The sequence below is a fragment of the Pristis pectinata genome, chromosome 28, assembly GCF_009764475.1.
Source record: "Pristis pectinata isolate sPriPec2 chromosome 28, sPriPec2.1.pri, whole genome shotgun sequence".
Taxonomy (NCBI): domain Eukaryota; kingdom Metazoa; phylum Chordata; class Chondrichthyes; order Rhinopristiformes; family Pristidae; genus Pristis; species Pristis pectinata.
The window spans coordinates 12,220,577-12,238,742 of NC_067432.1; the positions used below are offsets into that span (position 1 = coordinate 12,220,577).

The window sequence follows — 18,166 nt, forward strand, 5'->3', positions numbered from 1 at the left end:
AATAACAGCGAATATGAGAATACAGAGACTAGAATCAAACCAAGTATTAATCTGAAGACATCTGAAAGAAACTAAATCTAACAGCACCAAAATAAGGAAGGAGTAGAAGGAAAGGAAGATTTCTGGCAGGGATTAAAGAAAATGCAGGAAAAGGTAAACAGGTAAGCAGAGAAAAAGAAAACAGGAGCTGTTCAATCTTCATAGAATTACACAGTGATTCAGTTGAAGGCAATGCAGCCCACTATGTCTGTATTAGCTCTCATGGACGCACTCCTCAAAACTTTTCCCATTGCCCTAAAAGTACTTTATAAGAATGGACATTTAAAAACAGGCTGGTATGGATGTTGGGTGAAGAAATATCTACATGTGGAGAATGCAAAGTAGGTCCAAATATCCACGATTACAAAATTTTGGCAGCAGAATGGGAATGATGATCCAACTGAAACCTGAGCTTTTGAAGTCAGTGAAGGGTCATGCAATTTAAGTAAATGTAGCTCGCACAGAGTTCAGTGTAGATATATCCCATCCTTCTAATAAAATAGACTGAACAGAGCAAGAGTGCCATTGACACTAAGCCAGTGCAGTGCTAATGAAATAAATCGTGGATGAGGTTAGTCCCTGCGTCAGAGGATGAATCAAAATCCATTTGCTTTTATGGTTTGCTTTAGTGTAAATCTTAGCCACCTCATATCTGCAACTCCACTGAGTAGTTGCTGCTATTTTACTAGACTCCAGGTCACTTGGATAAGGGAGTTAAAGGCTGCAGGAAATCCTCCAGGTGACACATTAGACCTGCTTCCTACTCATTATTGACCTGTAGGTGGATCATCTAACCATCCCCATTCAACATACTGTGTTTAGACCAAATGTTTCCCACTGTGCCTCATCTCTTCCACTCCTGTTCTCCCCTCCATCCATTATTGAGGAAATTTGGGGACATTGAGTAACTATTTTGTGTCACACTATACTTACAATAGTAGAAGTGAGATTGGGTTGGAATAGGTATTAATGATAGGAAAATAATGTGTACTAAGAGTCAGAGATCTCAAGTGAACCTAGCCCAGCAGGATTGCAAAGGTCTGACCACAAAAGTTTGAAGACTGGTGCAGCTAGTAGAGCCACTGCCTCACAGCACCAGAGATCTGGGTTCAATCCTGATCTCGGGTGCTGTCTTGTGTAGAGTTTGCACATTCTCCCTGGGACCACGTGGGTTTCCTCTGGGTTCTCCGGTTTCCTCCACATTCCGAAGATGTGTGGGTTGGTAGGTTAATTGGCCACTGTAAACTGCCCCTAATTCACAGGTGAATGACAGAATCTGGGGGAAGTTGATAAAAATGTGAGAAGAGTAAAAAATCAGATAAATGTAAGATTAGTATAAATGGGAGGTTAATGGTTGGCAGGGACTCAATGGGCCAAAGGGTCCGTATCTGTGCTCTCTCTCTCTATGACCATAGATTTTCCAGCCAGATTAGACATGCCAATCATCATGAGCTATTGGTGGATGTATAACATAAGACTTTTGTTCAAGGAAGTTAACATATAAATTTGGCATCCACAGATTACTTAGCCTTAACTTAGTTTATTCTATAGTTCAAGAGAAAATTAGGAACACACAGCTGGCACAAATTTGTTAAAAAGCTATACTTGACAGATTTTTTTCAAGAAGTGAGGATTAAATAGACTTCAGCAGATGTAGCACACAGAAGATTTTCAATAAAATGGTTTACACAAAGCTTGTCTCATAGATCTCAGTTTATGGATAGAAATTGAGTTGGAGTTCGTGACTATTGTTTGGATTGCAAAGGTTTCAAAATCGTGTACTCCCAGGTCAGTGCTCATTTGTGATACTTAAATATGATTTGGACACAGTAAAAAGTATTGTAAAATAGTTAAGAAATTCAGATAAGTTCATGGAATTGACACAAAAATGAAAGGCGTGGCCTATAGAGGTTTAGGCATGAAAGTAAAACCTTCAACCCAACTCATAAACAAAAATGAAAACTGCAAATGCTGTAAGTCTAAAATAGATTCTGGAAACACCCAGCTGGTCAGGCTGCGGCTGTGAGAAGGGCAACAGAGTTAAACTTTCAGGCTGAAGACCCTTGAAGGAGAGAAGGGAAGCTTGTTGAACTGCAGTGAGTGTGGGTTTGGAAGATGCCTCTGGTAGGGTAAAACTGGAGTGACAATGTGGTTAAGCTGTAAACAAGGTTACCTTGTCATTGAGTGAATGGGAGCAGTTAGAGAGCGAGAACGTGGACTAAAGAATGTAGGAGCTCTGAAATGCAGAGCATGTCTGACTCAACTAATCTAAGTTGGTGTTGACCATCATGGTAAGCAAGTGATTATGATAACACCGTATCCATTCATTTATTTTTCCTTCATCAAACCATCCAATATAAACTTGAACATTGACCTAATTTCTGCCTCAACCATTCAATGGACAAAGTAAATTCCACCGCTGAGAAGAGGAAAACCAAGGGTAGAACACAGTCAACAGAACATGCTGATTGGCACTGATAGACAGAGATCACAGTGTTCAAAAATACAAGTGCAACTTCAGGTGGTTATACATTAGGGCATCTTGAACTTTATCAACAGAAGCATATTACACGGCACAAGGAAGTACTAATAAGTTTGCATGTAGTATCAGTTACAATGTTATTGAGAAACTTGTGCAGCTGTTGCTGCTCTACTCTGGAATAGGAATTAAAGCCATTGACAGTATCCAATGCATACTTGCCCCTGACCCATATCACTGACCACCACACCCAGAACTAATATTTGTCGCAATAAAGTTTTGCCATTGAGGGAAAGGACCAGGAGAGTGGTTTCAATGCCACCTCTGGCATTGAAACCACCCACTGCTGATGAATATAACAGATGTCATCGTGGCCTCCACTGAGGATGCCAATGGATTAGTTTAACTCTGCCAGTGTGGGATAATCAGGTATTGGCCAGTTAAAACAATACGTTACTTACATGCTCAAAAATAGATCCTTTCACTCCACGTTCCACGTTAATTGTAGGGTTTATACAGGAGGGAATTACTTGAGTTTATGCAAATCACAGGGTTCCATTATGTCAATCGTACTCTTATGCTTCCTTGGCAGGAGTGTGAACAGTGGAGCTCTCTGCCAACCACAAGGCTCTCCATCAAAGAAAAGTACTGTAAGAGCCTTGAGGAATAATCATGAACCTCCTGGCCCGGCCTGGCAATGTGCAGCCTCCCTCCCTGAAGGACTCCACCCTGCTCACTTCTGCCAGCCCTGTATAAATCTGTCCCGCCATTGACTTGAAGGCAGAAGGTGATCAAGGGCAACCCAACCCAACCCAATCTGGCAGCAGATCCAATCACCCTCCTCCTATTCCATTCAGATAATGGACTGGTAGAATTTAAACCCAGAAGTTAAGATAGTCCAGGTCTCAAACTTATACCGTTGGATGCTCTTGTGCATTTCCTCCACTCACCAACCCACCAGCGCTCCACACTGTGTTGATTTTAGTTTGATCCGTTTGGGTCAAATTTACAAAATAATCTCTTGGACAGTTCCTCAGCAAATAGCAAATACAATTGCCTCCATTTCTCAGCTCAAGAACTTCAAAATTAGGCCTGAAACACATAATGATGTCCTCTGTGAAACAGTTAGTCACAATATTCATTTAAGGGACCATTTCAATTATTCCATAGATATTTAATGATGGTTTGTAATTTGTTTAGCAGAAGGACAGAGTTAAAGCAGGAAAAGTTAGACTAGGCTTGTTCTCTGATCAAATTCCATGGTGCCCTGAAGCTCTCTGCCCTCTGACAGGACCTGACGGAATGCCAAAACCAAGCATCTCGATGGTACTAAATATAAGTTCACAGATTTCAATAACACTCTCTTATGCTGTAAACACTTTGTTACACTACTTTCAACCATGTGAAGGAGGGAAATAAATCAGATTATTTACCAATGTCCACTGAATGCCCAAAGAACACTTCAGCACAGGAACCACACTTCAGAGGTAACAAGGTTCATGCCCTCAGCAGTTGTAATCAAATGACTGTGAACTTCTCTCTCAGATGATTGTTGGCTAAGAACTGGTTGCCATGGACTCATTGGGCCGCAGGGCTTGTTTCTGTACTGTATCACTCTATGACACTATGACTATTGTTTCTGATGTAGGATCAAGGATTTATGGAAAGCTAAGCTCCCAAAGAATCACCCAAATAAATCACACAACTTTCAGACATTACCCATCATCCAGCTTGTGTTTTTTTTGTATTGTCACTGTGACCCATCTTACATTCTGTGACCCTATAATCTACAATGTTTTTTGGCAGACTCTCATTTTTAAAGTTGTAGACCTTGATGCTTGTGCCAATGTTTCAGTGATGCCCTTATGGCCATGAACTTAGGGGATATCAGAGCCAGGTCAGGGGGTCCCTAAGGCACTCAGAGCATGTTTTCCCTTGTGGAGGTAAATGGATCTAAAGGGAAGAATAAGGAGTTGCCCAGTTAGTATATAGATGAGGCATTTTTGTTTGCAAAGAGTTGTGATTCTATGGAATTCACTACCCAAGAGCTGCAGAGGATAAAACAACAAATATATTCCGAGAACTAGATAGGTTTTAGTCTTTGGGGAGGTCTAGTATGATGGGAAACAAGCAGGAAAGTGGTGCTGAGGATAACAATCAGATCTTATTGAATGGCAGAGGAGATTCGAGGGTCTGAATGGCCTTCTCCTGCTGGTCCTACTTATGTTCATGGCCAGGAACCTGTCAAAGCACTGGTACAGGACCTCATTAGTGAGAATAAACATAGGACCCAGGCAGGGTGTGAGTCTGCTTCCCTGAAGACATGAGAGGGGAGAAGTCTCAGCCTTGGTGTTTGGGGCTGTTGTCCACTTGTCATCCTTGTCCGAGGTGAACACCTTCCTCTCCAGCTGAGTGCAGGTGTTGCAGGTGCATCCATGCAAGTGCCAAGATGTGCACAGACTAGTCCATTCTCTGACACAAATAGGGGGAGGTGCTCCAGGAATGCAGGGTTTGTGATCCTCTACAGGTTTGCTGGGTCTCTACTTTCAGCTATAACACGGGAATAAGCAGGAATCCATAAATTAATTAGAACTTCAAGAATAACGAAAGACTGAGCAACATCCCACAGATGAAGCAGTTGGTGCAGATAATGTTTAGTTTGCCTTGAAAGGGAAAGGTACAAATTGCATTCATGATGCTTGTGCTCAGTTCCCAATCGCCATGTGTATGATGGTTAAGGAATGGCCTTGATCTTTTCCCCAATGCTGGGCATCCATTCGCAGCTTCTATAATATACATCGCAACTCAGCAATAGAGTTCATCGTCAGAGCTCTCGTCGACCTCAGTGGTAAGGTCAATGGGATCATCATCGTCCTCGGTGCAGTTGTCCGTGTAATAATCTATCTCCTCTGGGCAGGGGGGCTCATCATCTACACTCACATCACTGTACAAAGATAGAATAAAAAAAATCATTAGCTTCCTTTTCAATTGGAGACATAAGACCAATGCAGTTGTGTGAAGTCTCCAGTAAAGTTTCCTGCAAATTGTCAGAACACTGATGAGAATGGTCATGACCGATTCAATAGCTCCTGCATTTCACAAGGGGATAGTTGGGTGTGTGGCAGCCAAGAGGATGAAAGCTCACTGCTTTATGTGGGACAGTTCCACCTTCCAATTCAGCAAGCAGACAATTTGTAAATAGGCCAGTTTGCACTCTAGAACTGATCACTTCACATATATAAATAAAAAGGCAGGAAGTACAGAAGCTTGAAGTCCCACACCACCAGGTTGAAGAACAGTTACTTCCTTTCAACCATTCAGTTCTTGAACCAACCTGCACAACCCTAACCACTACCTCAGTATAGCAACACTGGCCACTTTGCACTGCAATGGACGTTGTTTTCTTTTCTTGCATTCTTTGTGTTCTTGTTTTATTTGTGTTCTTTCTTGTATAATTTTGCATAATTTATGTTTAATGTATGTTTTTCTTGTGAATGTTGTGTATCTAATGCTAATGCTATGTGCATGTGATGCTGCTGCAAGTGTATAGCAGTATACACACATACAGCAGAAGGAACATTCTATTATTTTATAGAAAGCATGAACACACATTTAGTTATGGAATAGCTTTACTTAGGAAGACCAGAGGCAACACCATGGTGGCATGGTCCCTCAGGTTTGGTACTGTCGTGGTGACACCTCTTATTACTTGTACTTTGTAATAAACTTGTACTTTGAAAAGAAATTCTTCAAATTTGTAGTTTGCACTCCATTTAAATTGTTTTTTTAATAAAACCTAATCTGTGCTCTTGTCAAATTTTCTAAAAATGCGGTGAAAGAAAAGGAATGAAAGAATTGCAATTCTCAAGTCCCCTTTTACAACCTCATTTCAAAACATCTTACAGCCAATAAGTACTTCATAAATTTGCAATGAAGGAAACACAGCAGATAATCTGTGCACAGTAAGTTCCCATAAACAGCAAAATGATAATGCTGTGATGTCAATTTTGCAGATGAATGTAAACCAGGGGACAACTCCCCTGCTCTTATTTCTCAGTGCTGTTGTTTTGGACATGGCCAGGAGGTTCCAAGCTCACAACTGTTAATGTTGCCACAGGCCAGGAGACATGAGACCTAACTGGTAAATTCAGTTCTAGTGAAGCAGATACATCAGAGCCATGTTCTGCCTGACCCTCTCAGAGTGGGAGAGACTGGTGATAGAAGAGTGGTCTTTCATAGTTTAATAGCCACTGAGACTTCCTAGTATATTCCATTTCTCTTTACAAATTGGGGAGGTCTCACATTTTCTCAGAAGTTAAACATCAAATCCCTATTGACCTCAAGTTTGAATCACTTGGTGAGTTCCAGCCCTCATTAATGGTGATCTCTTCTGGCCAAAATTCTGAAAACCAATATCCAATTTCTCTAGGAAATTTGAAGAGAAAGTTCTGATTCAATATTTACAGCATTTTAGCAGAGAATCATTGCCTCTGTCTCTCTGACTACAACAGCATTAGAGCTGTTCTCTAACGGTAGCAAGAGATGCAGAACCCTCTGCTTTTCCAATTCCATCACCCTTGAAGGCCTTTGCTCCAGAAAATGCAACACCTGCTCCTCAAGGATTATTAAAGATCTCATATTTAAAGGTCTGCCACCCATGATTAACCCCTCCCTGCTGTTGTGAACAATTTTGTCCTTATCAAAATAACAAAGGCATCAGATTTGCAATAACAACCCTGACATGCAGTGAAACCCAAGTATTATATCTTTCATAACCACGGTAACAGATGAATGCAACAGACAACTATATTCTGTTGAAGGCTTCTCAGGGTAGGAATGCATATAACATTGTAATGAAGGACTAAGTGACAGTTGTGGAGGTAACTTGGGCTTTGTGTTCATGTAAAAGGAACAAAATTGATTTAATTGCCTGTGGTGCACCATTCCTGGTTTAAAGCAGAGAAGATCTGCGGCCTACTGTTAAATCCCTATCATACATTTTACATTATTGCCCAACCCAAGTAGATTCCGGAGAGCACAACAGACGATGCATCACCTTGAGGGACATCATCCTCTGTGAAGCACAGGGATCGCCAGGAAGGATCCAGAGTAACACTGCCCAGCCAAAGCTCCTGACTCACCGTTGTTTCTAGTCGCCGATTCTGTTTAGGAATAATTGTCCAAATGATGTTGTCCTTTCAATAGGGAGTGGTCTTTGAAATTTATATTAAATGCAGCATTAAGTTGGTAAGGCTTCATTTTAATACACAGGGCTGTAGCAAGAGCTATTTGCTTGTGTTTTGGAACTCTGCACTTGTATTCTTCCTAACAATTGATTTGCACCTCAGACCCAATCTCCATTGCAACAAATGGCTCAGGTATTTGCTCTGCACCCTGCACCAAACAGGCTGTGCCAAGGAGGTGGAAGGAGACTGGGCACATTTGGGAGGGTGCAGAATGGTGTGTGCAATCAGAGAGTACGGGGCAGAACAACAGTCCCCTAACATTTACTGAAGATAAGTACTGAAAGTGGGAGGCAAGCATAGGTTACAGAAATACTTAGCACACAGCTTTCTTGGAAGATGTGGTGGTTTTATCTTAACTCTCTGATAACACTTCTGTTGCCAAGTGATAAGGTGTAACGTGCAGGTCCGAAAGCAATCCACAGAAGCAACAGGGAGAAAAATACAGGTGATCGCCCCTAATTATGTTGCAGTTTTTGCATGTCTAGATATTCTTGCCTTGCTCACTTGAGAGTATGAATGTATTACTAACGACAACCGATGTTTGATATTGACTCTTTCATTCATTTCTACAACTAATTCATTCCTGCAGCTTTTAGAATTACTTGAAAGACTCTACATGGTTTTTAACTCCTTATGATAATCCCAGGCATTATACTTTACCAGTGGAATCTCAACTTCTAACCATTTCAAATATTGTTTTCTGATGCATAGGTTCTTTTAAGCTATGTAAATTCTATCTTTGTCATTATGGTGTTTTCCCAATTCATGACAGCAAAGAGACTGTGTCCAAGGAGTGGGAGAGCCCTGTGTAAAACCAGCGTACCTCTGGCAGTGCAAAACATGAACATAACTCACTTCTGACAGTCCCTGTAATTATGCAATTTTCAGCACATAATACAGCCAGCAGCATTAGGACTCAGGAAAGAAGGGAAACCATTTTACAATGTGTTGACTTCATCCTGTGTGGGAGGAGAGTGGGACAGTAAATGTGCTATGAGGTGCTCTGTCATAGTCCCTGTGCATATTCAGAGTGATACAGAGTACTTAACAGCAATGAACTTTTAAGGAGGTTGATGCCTAATGCAGTGTCATTCATTTCTCAGAGCTCAGTGACTAATCAAATTTATTTTGCATAATTTTTCTTCTGTATCAAAATGTCAGGGGCATAGCAGGGGCATTCTGTATCTCATTAATATTAAACAGTTGGCATAAATTTGCATTATTAGATGTAGAGAAATTAACTCTGGTGAGGTGCACAATCACCTCAATTGCAACATAATTCTGAACATCACTGACTAATGTCACTTGTGCCCTCCCTTACTACTGTTGGGAGTGCAGATCTAGGAATGATTCTGTCAAAAAGGCCTGACCCAACATGGGCAGATGTGGGTTGCCATTTTAAAATGAGAGGTTGGCCACTCAGGGGCAACATTGGAAAGCATTCACACAAAAGGTGAAAGAAATGTTGATCTCTTCCCCAAAAGGTTGTAGATGCTGGCACAACAGGAGTTTAATGACTGAAAGTGATGGATTTTGTGAGGCAGGGTCCTGAACAAACATGGAAAGCAGGAGGGCAAATGGAATTGAGGGACCTGGAAATAGAGGCCTAAATGGTCAATACCCCTGTCATTCCCAGCAGCCTAGTTCTTGCTGGTTAATCCTTTTCAAATGGAAGAAAATGCAGATGTCCTGGGCCAAATCTGTTTCTTCCATCATTACTGCCAAAAGTTTCAAGCAATTTAAGTTTATCCCACCGAAATAGGAAACAGCTGTATCCAACAGAACTGAAGGTGTCTTCACTGCCTGGCATTCAACACCTGGCACCAAACCTCGAAAGGAATGACACACAAAGCGCTGGAGGAACTCAACGGTTAAGACAGCATCTATGCAGGGAAATGAACAGTTGTCGTTTCCGGTTGAGACCCTTCAGCTGTGCCCTTCATCTTGAGTCCTGACCCAAAACATCGACTGTCCACTTCTCTCCACAGATGCTGCCTGACCGGTTGAGTTCCTGCAGAGCTTTCTGTGTTGCTTCAGTTACCAGCATCTGCAGTCTCCTGTGTTGCATATGGAATGAATTCCCTTATGACCAACAATGGTTAGGAGGTTTCAGTCTAGCACTGATAAAGAAGAATGGAGGGTTATTCATTGGAGACAGCACCACAGTGAAAAATGAAATATTTTACCACCACTCTGGTTTCCCTTTCTTGTTGATTCACTCCTGGCCCAATTTTGCACTACTGCTTTTCATCAATTTCATCCTTGACTGGAAAGCTGACCTACAAGGAAGCTGGTGATCTGTGGAGAAGGATATAGGAACCGGAGTCCTCCAAGACTAAAGCCTCCATTTATGTCTGCTTACTGTAGAAATGGATGACAACATAGGCAGATGTGGTCATAGGTACCTGTGCCGAACAGAACCAACAATTTTTCAGACAACAGTGATACCATCTGGAGCAAAGTACACAAAACTCACTTAGAATTTTGCAAAGGCATTGAACTTTTTGGTGCATAGCTTAGACAGCACTCTATTTTGACTGTCTGCATTTCAGCACTTGCTTTGATCTTTTACAGCCTTTTATAAGTGTTTCTAGAATGTCTAAGTGTGCTGTTGCATTCAAATCATTCACTTCAAACCCTTCAACAATGCAAATTCTTTTTAAGCAAGAGGCAACTTTGAAATAAGATTAGTACACAGAGATTTCATGTCTGCTAATCTCTTAAGTAAAACATGCATCACAGGGAAAGCTTGAAGGTGAAAGGAAACATTGATAGTAAAATCTGGGCTACAGCCAATACAAGTATGACTGCAATCAGCAAATTTTCCCAATCTTTGTACACTAAAATAATGTAATGTTTATTCCACTGCCTTTTCCATTATTGGTAGAATTTATGGGTCAAGCATAATGCAGGAGATTTCATGTATTTCTGAAACCACAGGCCATGGTCAATCCACCTCAGTGAGGAACTACACGCTGTTTGACTTCTGACACTTTACAAATTTTACTTTGCTCAGCCAATTGGTGGCACCTCATGAAACAAGACTTGGAATCCAGCGTTATATGGCATGTGTCTTGGAATGAGGTCAAAGTTTTGCTTCAGAGCCAACCAGTAAGCAACGTGCTGCTACTAAGCAAGAGCTAAGGAAATCCCGTCACAACTTGCATTCATTTAACTCATGAAATAACACCGACAAGCCTCTGGCCGAGATATAGTGCTGAATTGCGCAATGTTTAAGCCTGCTGTGCAACAGAAAATCCTGTGTGAAGGTCCATGATTATTCTGCCAGATTCTCCATGCATATTGCAGAATCATTCTCCATGCATATCCCATACAGCTGGTATCTTTCTCCCAGGGTCGAAATGTCGAATACTAGAGGGTATGCATTTAAGGTGAGTGGGTGTAAGTTCAATGGAAATGTGTGGGGCAAATTTTTTACACAGAGACTGTGGAACAAATACAATAGATGCATTTAGGAGGCTCTTCAGTAGGCACATGAATGTGCAGAGAATGGAGGGATATGGACATTGTGTAGGCAGAAGGGATTTGTTTAGTTAGGCATTTAATTACTAGTTTAATTAGTTCAGCACAACATTGTGGGTTGAAGGGCCTGTTCCTGTGTTGTACTGTTCTATGTTCTATGTTCTACTGTGTGCTAACTCTCAGACATGCATGGTGGGATGCAGTGCAGACCTGCATGCCATTTCTGTGACTTTCATGCATGCACGAGTGGCCTATGAATGATGGATCACTCTTGCAGAAGCAAGCCTCCACAGCAAGAGGCCTGCTTCGCCATAACTTGGATTTGAATTCGCCTGTTTTAACAGGTGAAGCACAAAAACATAAAACAAAAAACTTACCTGGGAGTTGGGGTTTTTTTTGCACTAATAAAATTGTATGCCAGAAATAAATGTCAACTGTGCAGAATCTGTTTTTATTTATTGTGCTTTAAGAATTCTATATGTAGCTTTTATATTGCTAACACAGCCTACTGAATAATCTCATTTATTTTGTGAGATGCACTTGCAGTGACATGATGGTAATGAAGATAAAGGAAAAGTAAAAAGCGTGGGCAGAAATGGGGTGAGAAACAAAAGGTGCTGATGAAAAACAAATGAGATTTTGTTGAAGAAATAATTAAGGTGATTCTGAGCTGGTCTGTGATTGTTATTGTTACCAATTTCAATTTGGTTGCACTTTGCAGGGACTGAGAATTGATGCATCTCATGTGAAGCTTTTTTGAATAACCAAAAATATCTGGTTTAATTGAGAGTAATAAAAACAGAATAAAAAAAACCCCAGAGCTGAACCAAATTAAAAACCAAAGCATTCAGAACCTAATTATAAAAAGAAACCTGTTTGAGACACCCCAACCAATAGGTCCTAGCACTTCAGGTAGGTCTTTCAGTTAATAATGAACTCCCCACCAATGTTGGTTCTAACATTGACAATTCCCCATCCTCGGGAGTCACAACGTCCAACCCTCCCCCCCCCCTCAACCCAATAGGAGAGAAACATGAAGGAAAGACCCTAATAATGGAAGGCCTATTATGTGTTCTGAGTATTGTAGTATTTGCAGTAGCAACGAGATCCCACTATTAGTCACATCTTCTCCTCCCCACCCCTTTCACATTCTGCAGGGAACATTCCTTCTTGACGCCCTGGTCCACTCATCCCTCCCAACACATCCTCCCTGACCCTGGCAGTTTCCCCTGCAACCTCAGGAGGTACAACACTTGTTCTTACACCTCCTCCCCCACCAGGATCCAGAAACCTAAACACCCCTTCCAGGTGAGGCAAAGATTCATGTGCATCTCCTCCAACCTTTTCTACTGCATTTGGTGCTACTGATGTCGCCTCGTTTACGTCGCCGAGACCAAGGGGAGACTAGGCGACCGAGAGAAACTGCGCTCTGTCCGCAATGGCCACTCTGAGCTCCCAGTTGCATGCCATTTCAAATTTCCACATTGACCTCTCTGTCCTCAGCTTTCTCCACTGCCAGAGTGAGGCCCAACACAAACTGGAGGAACAACACCTCATGTTCCACTTGGGTAGTCTACAACCCAGTGGTATGAATATTGAATTTTCTAATTTCTGGTATTCTGCATACTCTCTCCCTCTCCCTCTTTCCAACCCACCTCCAATCCTCCCAATATTGTCCCCTTTCCTGGATATCATCTCCCCAGTCGCTCTCCCCTTCTTGGTTCCATTTGCCATTCACCTCTCCCTTAATAGTTCCCATTATCAACATTCTTACTTATCAGATCCCAGCATCTTTCTATTCCCAGTTATCATGCCCCAGCAGCTGTCTCTACCTTCACCCTCCCCTCCCTTACTTTGTTCCATTTGCTCGTCATCCTTTGTCCCTCCTCGCTCCACCTATTACCTACTGGCCTTTGTCTCACCCATTTCCCTTCTCCACCCCGATGCAGGATCCCAGCCCAAAACATCGACAATTCCACCCCACCCCCCCACCTCCACAGATGCTGCTCGATCCGCTGAGTCCCAGTTTGATTTTTGCTCCTCAAAAATAATTATTTGTGAGCTTGCCACTCTATTGAAGAATTTCTCATCCATCTTGCTTCTTTTTCTCCAAGAAATATTGCTTACGCATGGTTTTCTCTGCATGCAAAGTGTTTGATACAGTTCCTCTGAGGTTTCTGTGAATTAAGTTTATGAAGCAGTCAGTGTATTGGCAGCAATTTGTAGATCATAAAGCCAAAGCCTGGGATTGGACTGAACTATGTCCAAGATTCCCACACTCTAAATTAGGAGAAAGAGGTTGAGCCAAGTCAAACATCCACAGCTGCTGAATTAGGAAGACAATGCTGAGGTGAATCCAAAATTCTAGGCTCCTAATCAGGGCGAAGGTGCTGAGTATGAGTTTTGGTCATAAACTTAGGAATTGTGGTTGATCCAAGTGCAAGATCCAAAGTTCTAAATGAAATCCAGTTTGGATAAGTTTAGTCTTAGTTTTGAATCTTTATTTTGATATTTGAATTTTCCAGTAGAAGGACAGATCCTCCCCAGGTTATGAACCCCTGACCTATGTACAGCCTGTACATACGAACAAGCATTTGGGGGACCGACGGAATGGATTTGCTGTGGGGCTGCAGGCATCTTCTGTGGTGTAGGATCTCAGTTCATGGAAATATTCCAATGTACAAAGAAACCTGAATAGTTGAGTTAAACGCCCCAGTTTAACAACACGTTGTCCTTGGTTGGCCTGTGTTTTTGTTTACGTATATTGTTGGGTGGCTGCATTTCTGACTTGCAGACTGTTTCAGGTTACGAACAGTTCCCAGGAACGGAACTCTGTTGTAATCTTGGAGGACCTGTATCGTCCCTTCATACGCACAATCCTTTGCATCATCCTTTTATGTTCACACTTGAACCTCACACCTCTTCCGTTTTCCATTGTCATACAGGCACTAGACACTAAATCCATGACATAAAGGTGTTGTTTTCATTCTCTGGTTGTGTTCTGATTTCTGCAGAAAGAGATGTTTGCTGTTCTCAAAATGGATGCTTAATTTGAGTGAAATTTAATGCATGTATCATCTGAGGAGCATATTTTGCAGTGTCGGAACATTTGTGGCTATATCCATTCCTCAACTCAGTCTCACCACACACTAAAGAATCAATGGAAGGTGGTAGATATGGAAAATGGCATATCTCTCTTTCTGTCTCTTTCTAACTCTCCCTCTCCTCACATTCTGTCTCTGCTCCTCTTTCTTCAGATTGGTTCTGTCTCTGGACATCAAACCAGGACTCTGGACCCCTATCACTGGGGTCACCTAGAGCAAGATTCAAACCCTCCACCTTTTACAAGAGAGTTGAGAATTCTACCATTAAACCTTGATCCCTGTACAAATAGTACTAGACCGTGTTCCTCACTGTTTATGTCTTTCTTTCTGTCTCTTGAGATCCAATTTTCATTTCTATTGCCTCGTCCCTATATGGATTTGATATTCTGACACAGGTGAAAGGACATGGAGCCTTTTGAAAGAGGCCACTGTCAGTGGTGACAGAGCCTGCTGCTCATGTGGGCTTCAGGGGACAAAAACAAGTGGCAGGAGGCCAAGAGCGGCTGGGGTGGTATTAAGACGAGCACTGCACATGGAAATGCTTAAGAAAATCTTGACAAATAACTAAACTTTGTTTCCAGTTTAGTCAGCTGTCAAAGCTGAACAAAAACAAGAATGTCGGTTCTTGAAAGACAGGATTCTTGAACCAAACAGCAAAACCCTCATCAACACTAGCTTAGCGACACCATGACCACTCTGATCACTTTGCACTAAAATGGACTTCATTGTTTCTGTTCTAATTCTAAAATGGACTTCATTGTTTCTGTTCTAATTGTGTTTACTTCTTGTAAAAATTGTCTATACTTTATGTTTAATTTATGTTTTTCTTGTGAAAGCTGCTTATGTGATGCCATGTGCCTGTGATGCTGCTGCAAGTAAGTTTTTCATTGCACCTGTGCATACGTGTACTTGTGCATGTGACAATAAACTCCACTTTGACGTTCATGTTTCTGACATCCCTATACCATTAAATCTAGTAAAAATATATATTTTACTAAATACAAAAATTGTAACGTTTAAAGATGTTTGGAGTGAAACAACCTTAAACAAAAATCTAAATTTGAATATTTAACTCCACTTTGACGTTGATGTTTCTGACATCCCTATACCATTAAATCTAGTAAAAATACGTATTTTACTAAATACAAAAATTGTAACTTTTAAAGATGTTTGAAGTGAAACAACCTTTAACAAAAATCTAAATTTGAATATTTAATTCATCACCACTGTTCTCCTCCATTGAAAAGTGCAGGGATCCCTAATATAAGAGCAAGGAATTGCTACAACTTCTTGCTTTGCAGAGGACCATGTGGATTTCAAGGAAACACAGTTGAGAGTTTTGGAACATAGTTGAGAAATCTCCAACAAGCAGCCGTCCGTCGAGTCTTTTCACACATGTATGGAAATCCCAAATGTGACCGGCGCTTATGCCGGAAAATGCCAGCATTTATCCATGGAACTGCAATATCCAGCAGATTATTTTGCAATATAGTTTGTAAAACAGAGTAGCTCAGCGGTTAAGTAAAAGCAAGAGAATCTAATGTTGTTAATATGCTGATTAAATGCAGCTTAATCAGGTCATTTATCAATGACCTGTTAGTCGAGTAAAAGTTCTTAAGCCAATTGCATTAAGGAGCCTTTAATCATTCATAGCTCTTGTGGGATACATTTAATGATTATGCCCTTGGATCTGTAACTAGTTCCATCTACATAGTATCCGATTAGATGAAACCCACCAAAGCCTGGATCCAAACTGCCCTGCAGGACATTACAATGACTGCCAGGAACATGTCCTTGAGGTTGGTTGATGGCAGATTTGAAACATATTGCCCGTTTCCTTCCTCCTATCCCTTCCTTTTTCTAATTGCAGGTTTTTACTCTACAAACAGAAAGAAATATTAGAGCACATACTTCCACACATGAACAAAATGTGCACATTTTCTTTTCTAGCACCAACTGTAGTAAAGCCCTCAGTTGGAGTAGACAGGTTGTGGGTTTGAATTTCAAGGGTTTAAACTTGTTCACAGCACCACACAAAACTTCCAAGGTAACAAGGGGGCTTCCTCAGAATAGCACAGCTAGCCAGGACTACTGCTATGACTACTCATCAGGAGCTGTGGGGTTGGATGGGTATTAGGAAGACTTGGGATAGAGAAAAGGCCCAAAACAAACTGTACCCGGGGTCAGCCATCAAGAGTCAATCCAGGTGAAATCGGTCTGTGCTATAATATCTGAGAACAGCAACGTCTTCTGGTCTGTCCATTCCTCAAGGATGGATCATGTTCGGTTTGGCAATTTTGCTGAGGACAGCTTGAGAGCTTTGCATTGAGCCATCAAGTGGAAAGATCTGTGACATTGGTGGATGGACAGGAGAAAGAGAAGAGATCACTGGGCAAGTTCTGTGTTAGCAGAGGTGTATTCTTTCAGATCAAACATTGAACGAACACTATCTGTTCATTCCAGTGTTTCTATTTGACTCAACACTTCTTGAACAGTGGCGAGCCTTTGTCATGGTGTTGGGACTCCCACTTCAATATCAGAAAGTGCAGCAGTTGAACCCCATTTTGTACAGTTCCAGCGAGTGCAGATTAGTACTCTGGCTCTGAGTTTAGGGGCAACATCCAGTCAGATGATATGGGTGGCACAGTGGCACTGGTGTGCAAGTTGGTAGGTTAACTGGCCACTGTAAATTGCCCCTAGAGAGAAATATGAGGAGAATAGATTACAAGCAAAAATAGTGAGGAATGAGATTGCCCTGTAATCCACATAGACTGCATGAGCCGAATTGGCTTCCTGCTATGTTATTAGGAAATATGAAAGGAGCTCCCTAAAGCACACAATCATTGCCATTCAATGAGTTATGGGAACCCATTAATCTCCAACCACAGCAGAGCACCAACCATCTCATTGGCTGATGGATGCTCATGGCAATGATAGAAGTAGGACTGCAGTCTTGGGATCAAATCGATTGTCACATCTTGGTTATGTCATCATGATTTCTGGTCAGGTAGAACTAATTCCATTGTTGTCAGGCTTCTCACAGATGTAAGAAGCACAAATAGCAGCTTACACACTAATATACAAAGCCCAAAGGAAGCATGCATGCCCAGAATGCAGTGGTGGACATCAGCAGGAAGCTGATCGCAGTGTCAAAGGATGGAGACAAAGATTAAAACAAAACTTTGGATTCTTCAGTCTTCAAAGGTGATGAATCAGAGAGTGTCTGTTACTGGCAGGCTATCAAACAAGCCATGAATCTATTTACTATTCTCCAAAGGAGGAATGCAAATGACAATGGTAACAAATGTATGAACAATTCCCAATAAAGTAATGCAAAGGACTTGGCAAAGTTTCTTTTTAGAAATTTATTCATTCAGAGGATGTGTGTATCGCTGGCAGGATTGGCATTTATTGTCCGTTGGTAATTGTCGCCTGAACAGAATAGCTTACTGCAATCATTCTGCAAGGCATTTAAGAGCCAACTACATTGGTGGGACCGGAGTCACATAAATATCAGACTGTGAATGAAAGCACATATCCTTTCCTGAAGGTCATCAGTGAATTAGATGGGATTTTTAACAACAATCCAATCATTGTTAATGATACGTTCCATTTTTATTTTATATAATTACCTGAATTTAACTTCCTTAGCAACTGTGGTAGGATTCATACATACCTTTAGGTAAATTATCCAGGATACTAATCCAGTAATTTTACCAACTATGTTGTCTCACTGATGCCCACTTTAAAATCCTCCAAGACCACTTAGCTGCAGAACTCATCACAGCCTTTGTCCAAAGTTGAATCCAGAGGAA

The 18,166-nt window shown here is 41.4% G+C and overlaps 1 protein-coding gene across 1 annotated transcript in view; it reads right to left on the minus strand.

Annotated features, from left to right (window-relative positions):
* Positions 1–4,583: 4,583 nt before the first annotated feature.
* The window catches only part of LOC127583883 (cytosolic carboxypeptidase 4), a 148,043-nt gene continuing 134,460 nt past the window's right edge, over positions 4,584–18,166 (minus strand). The window contains 1 exon segment of the mRNA XM_052040273.1: positions 4,584–5,462. Coding sequence (XP_051896233.1) covers positions 5,324–5,462 — 139 coding nt within the window. The 3' untranslated portion in view covers positions 4,584–5,323.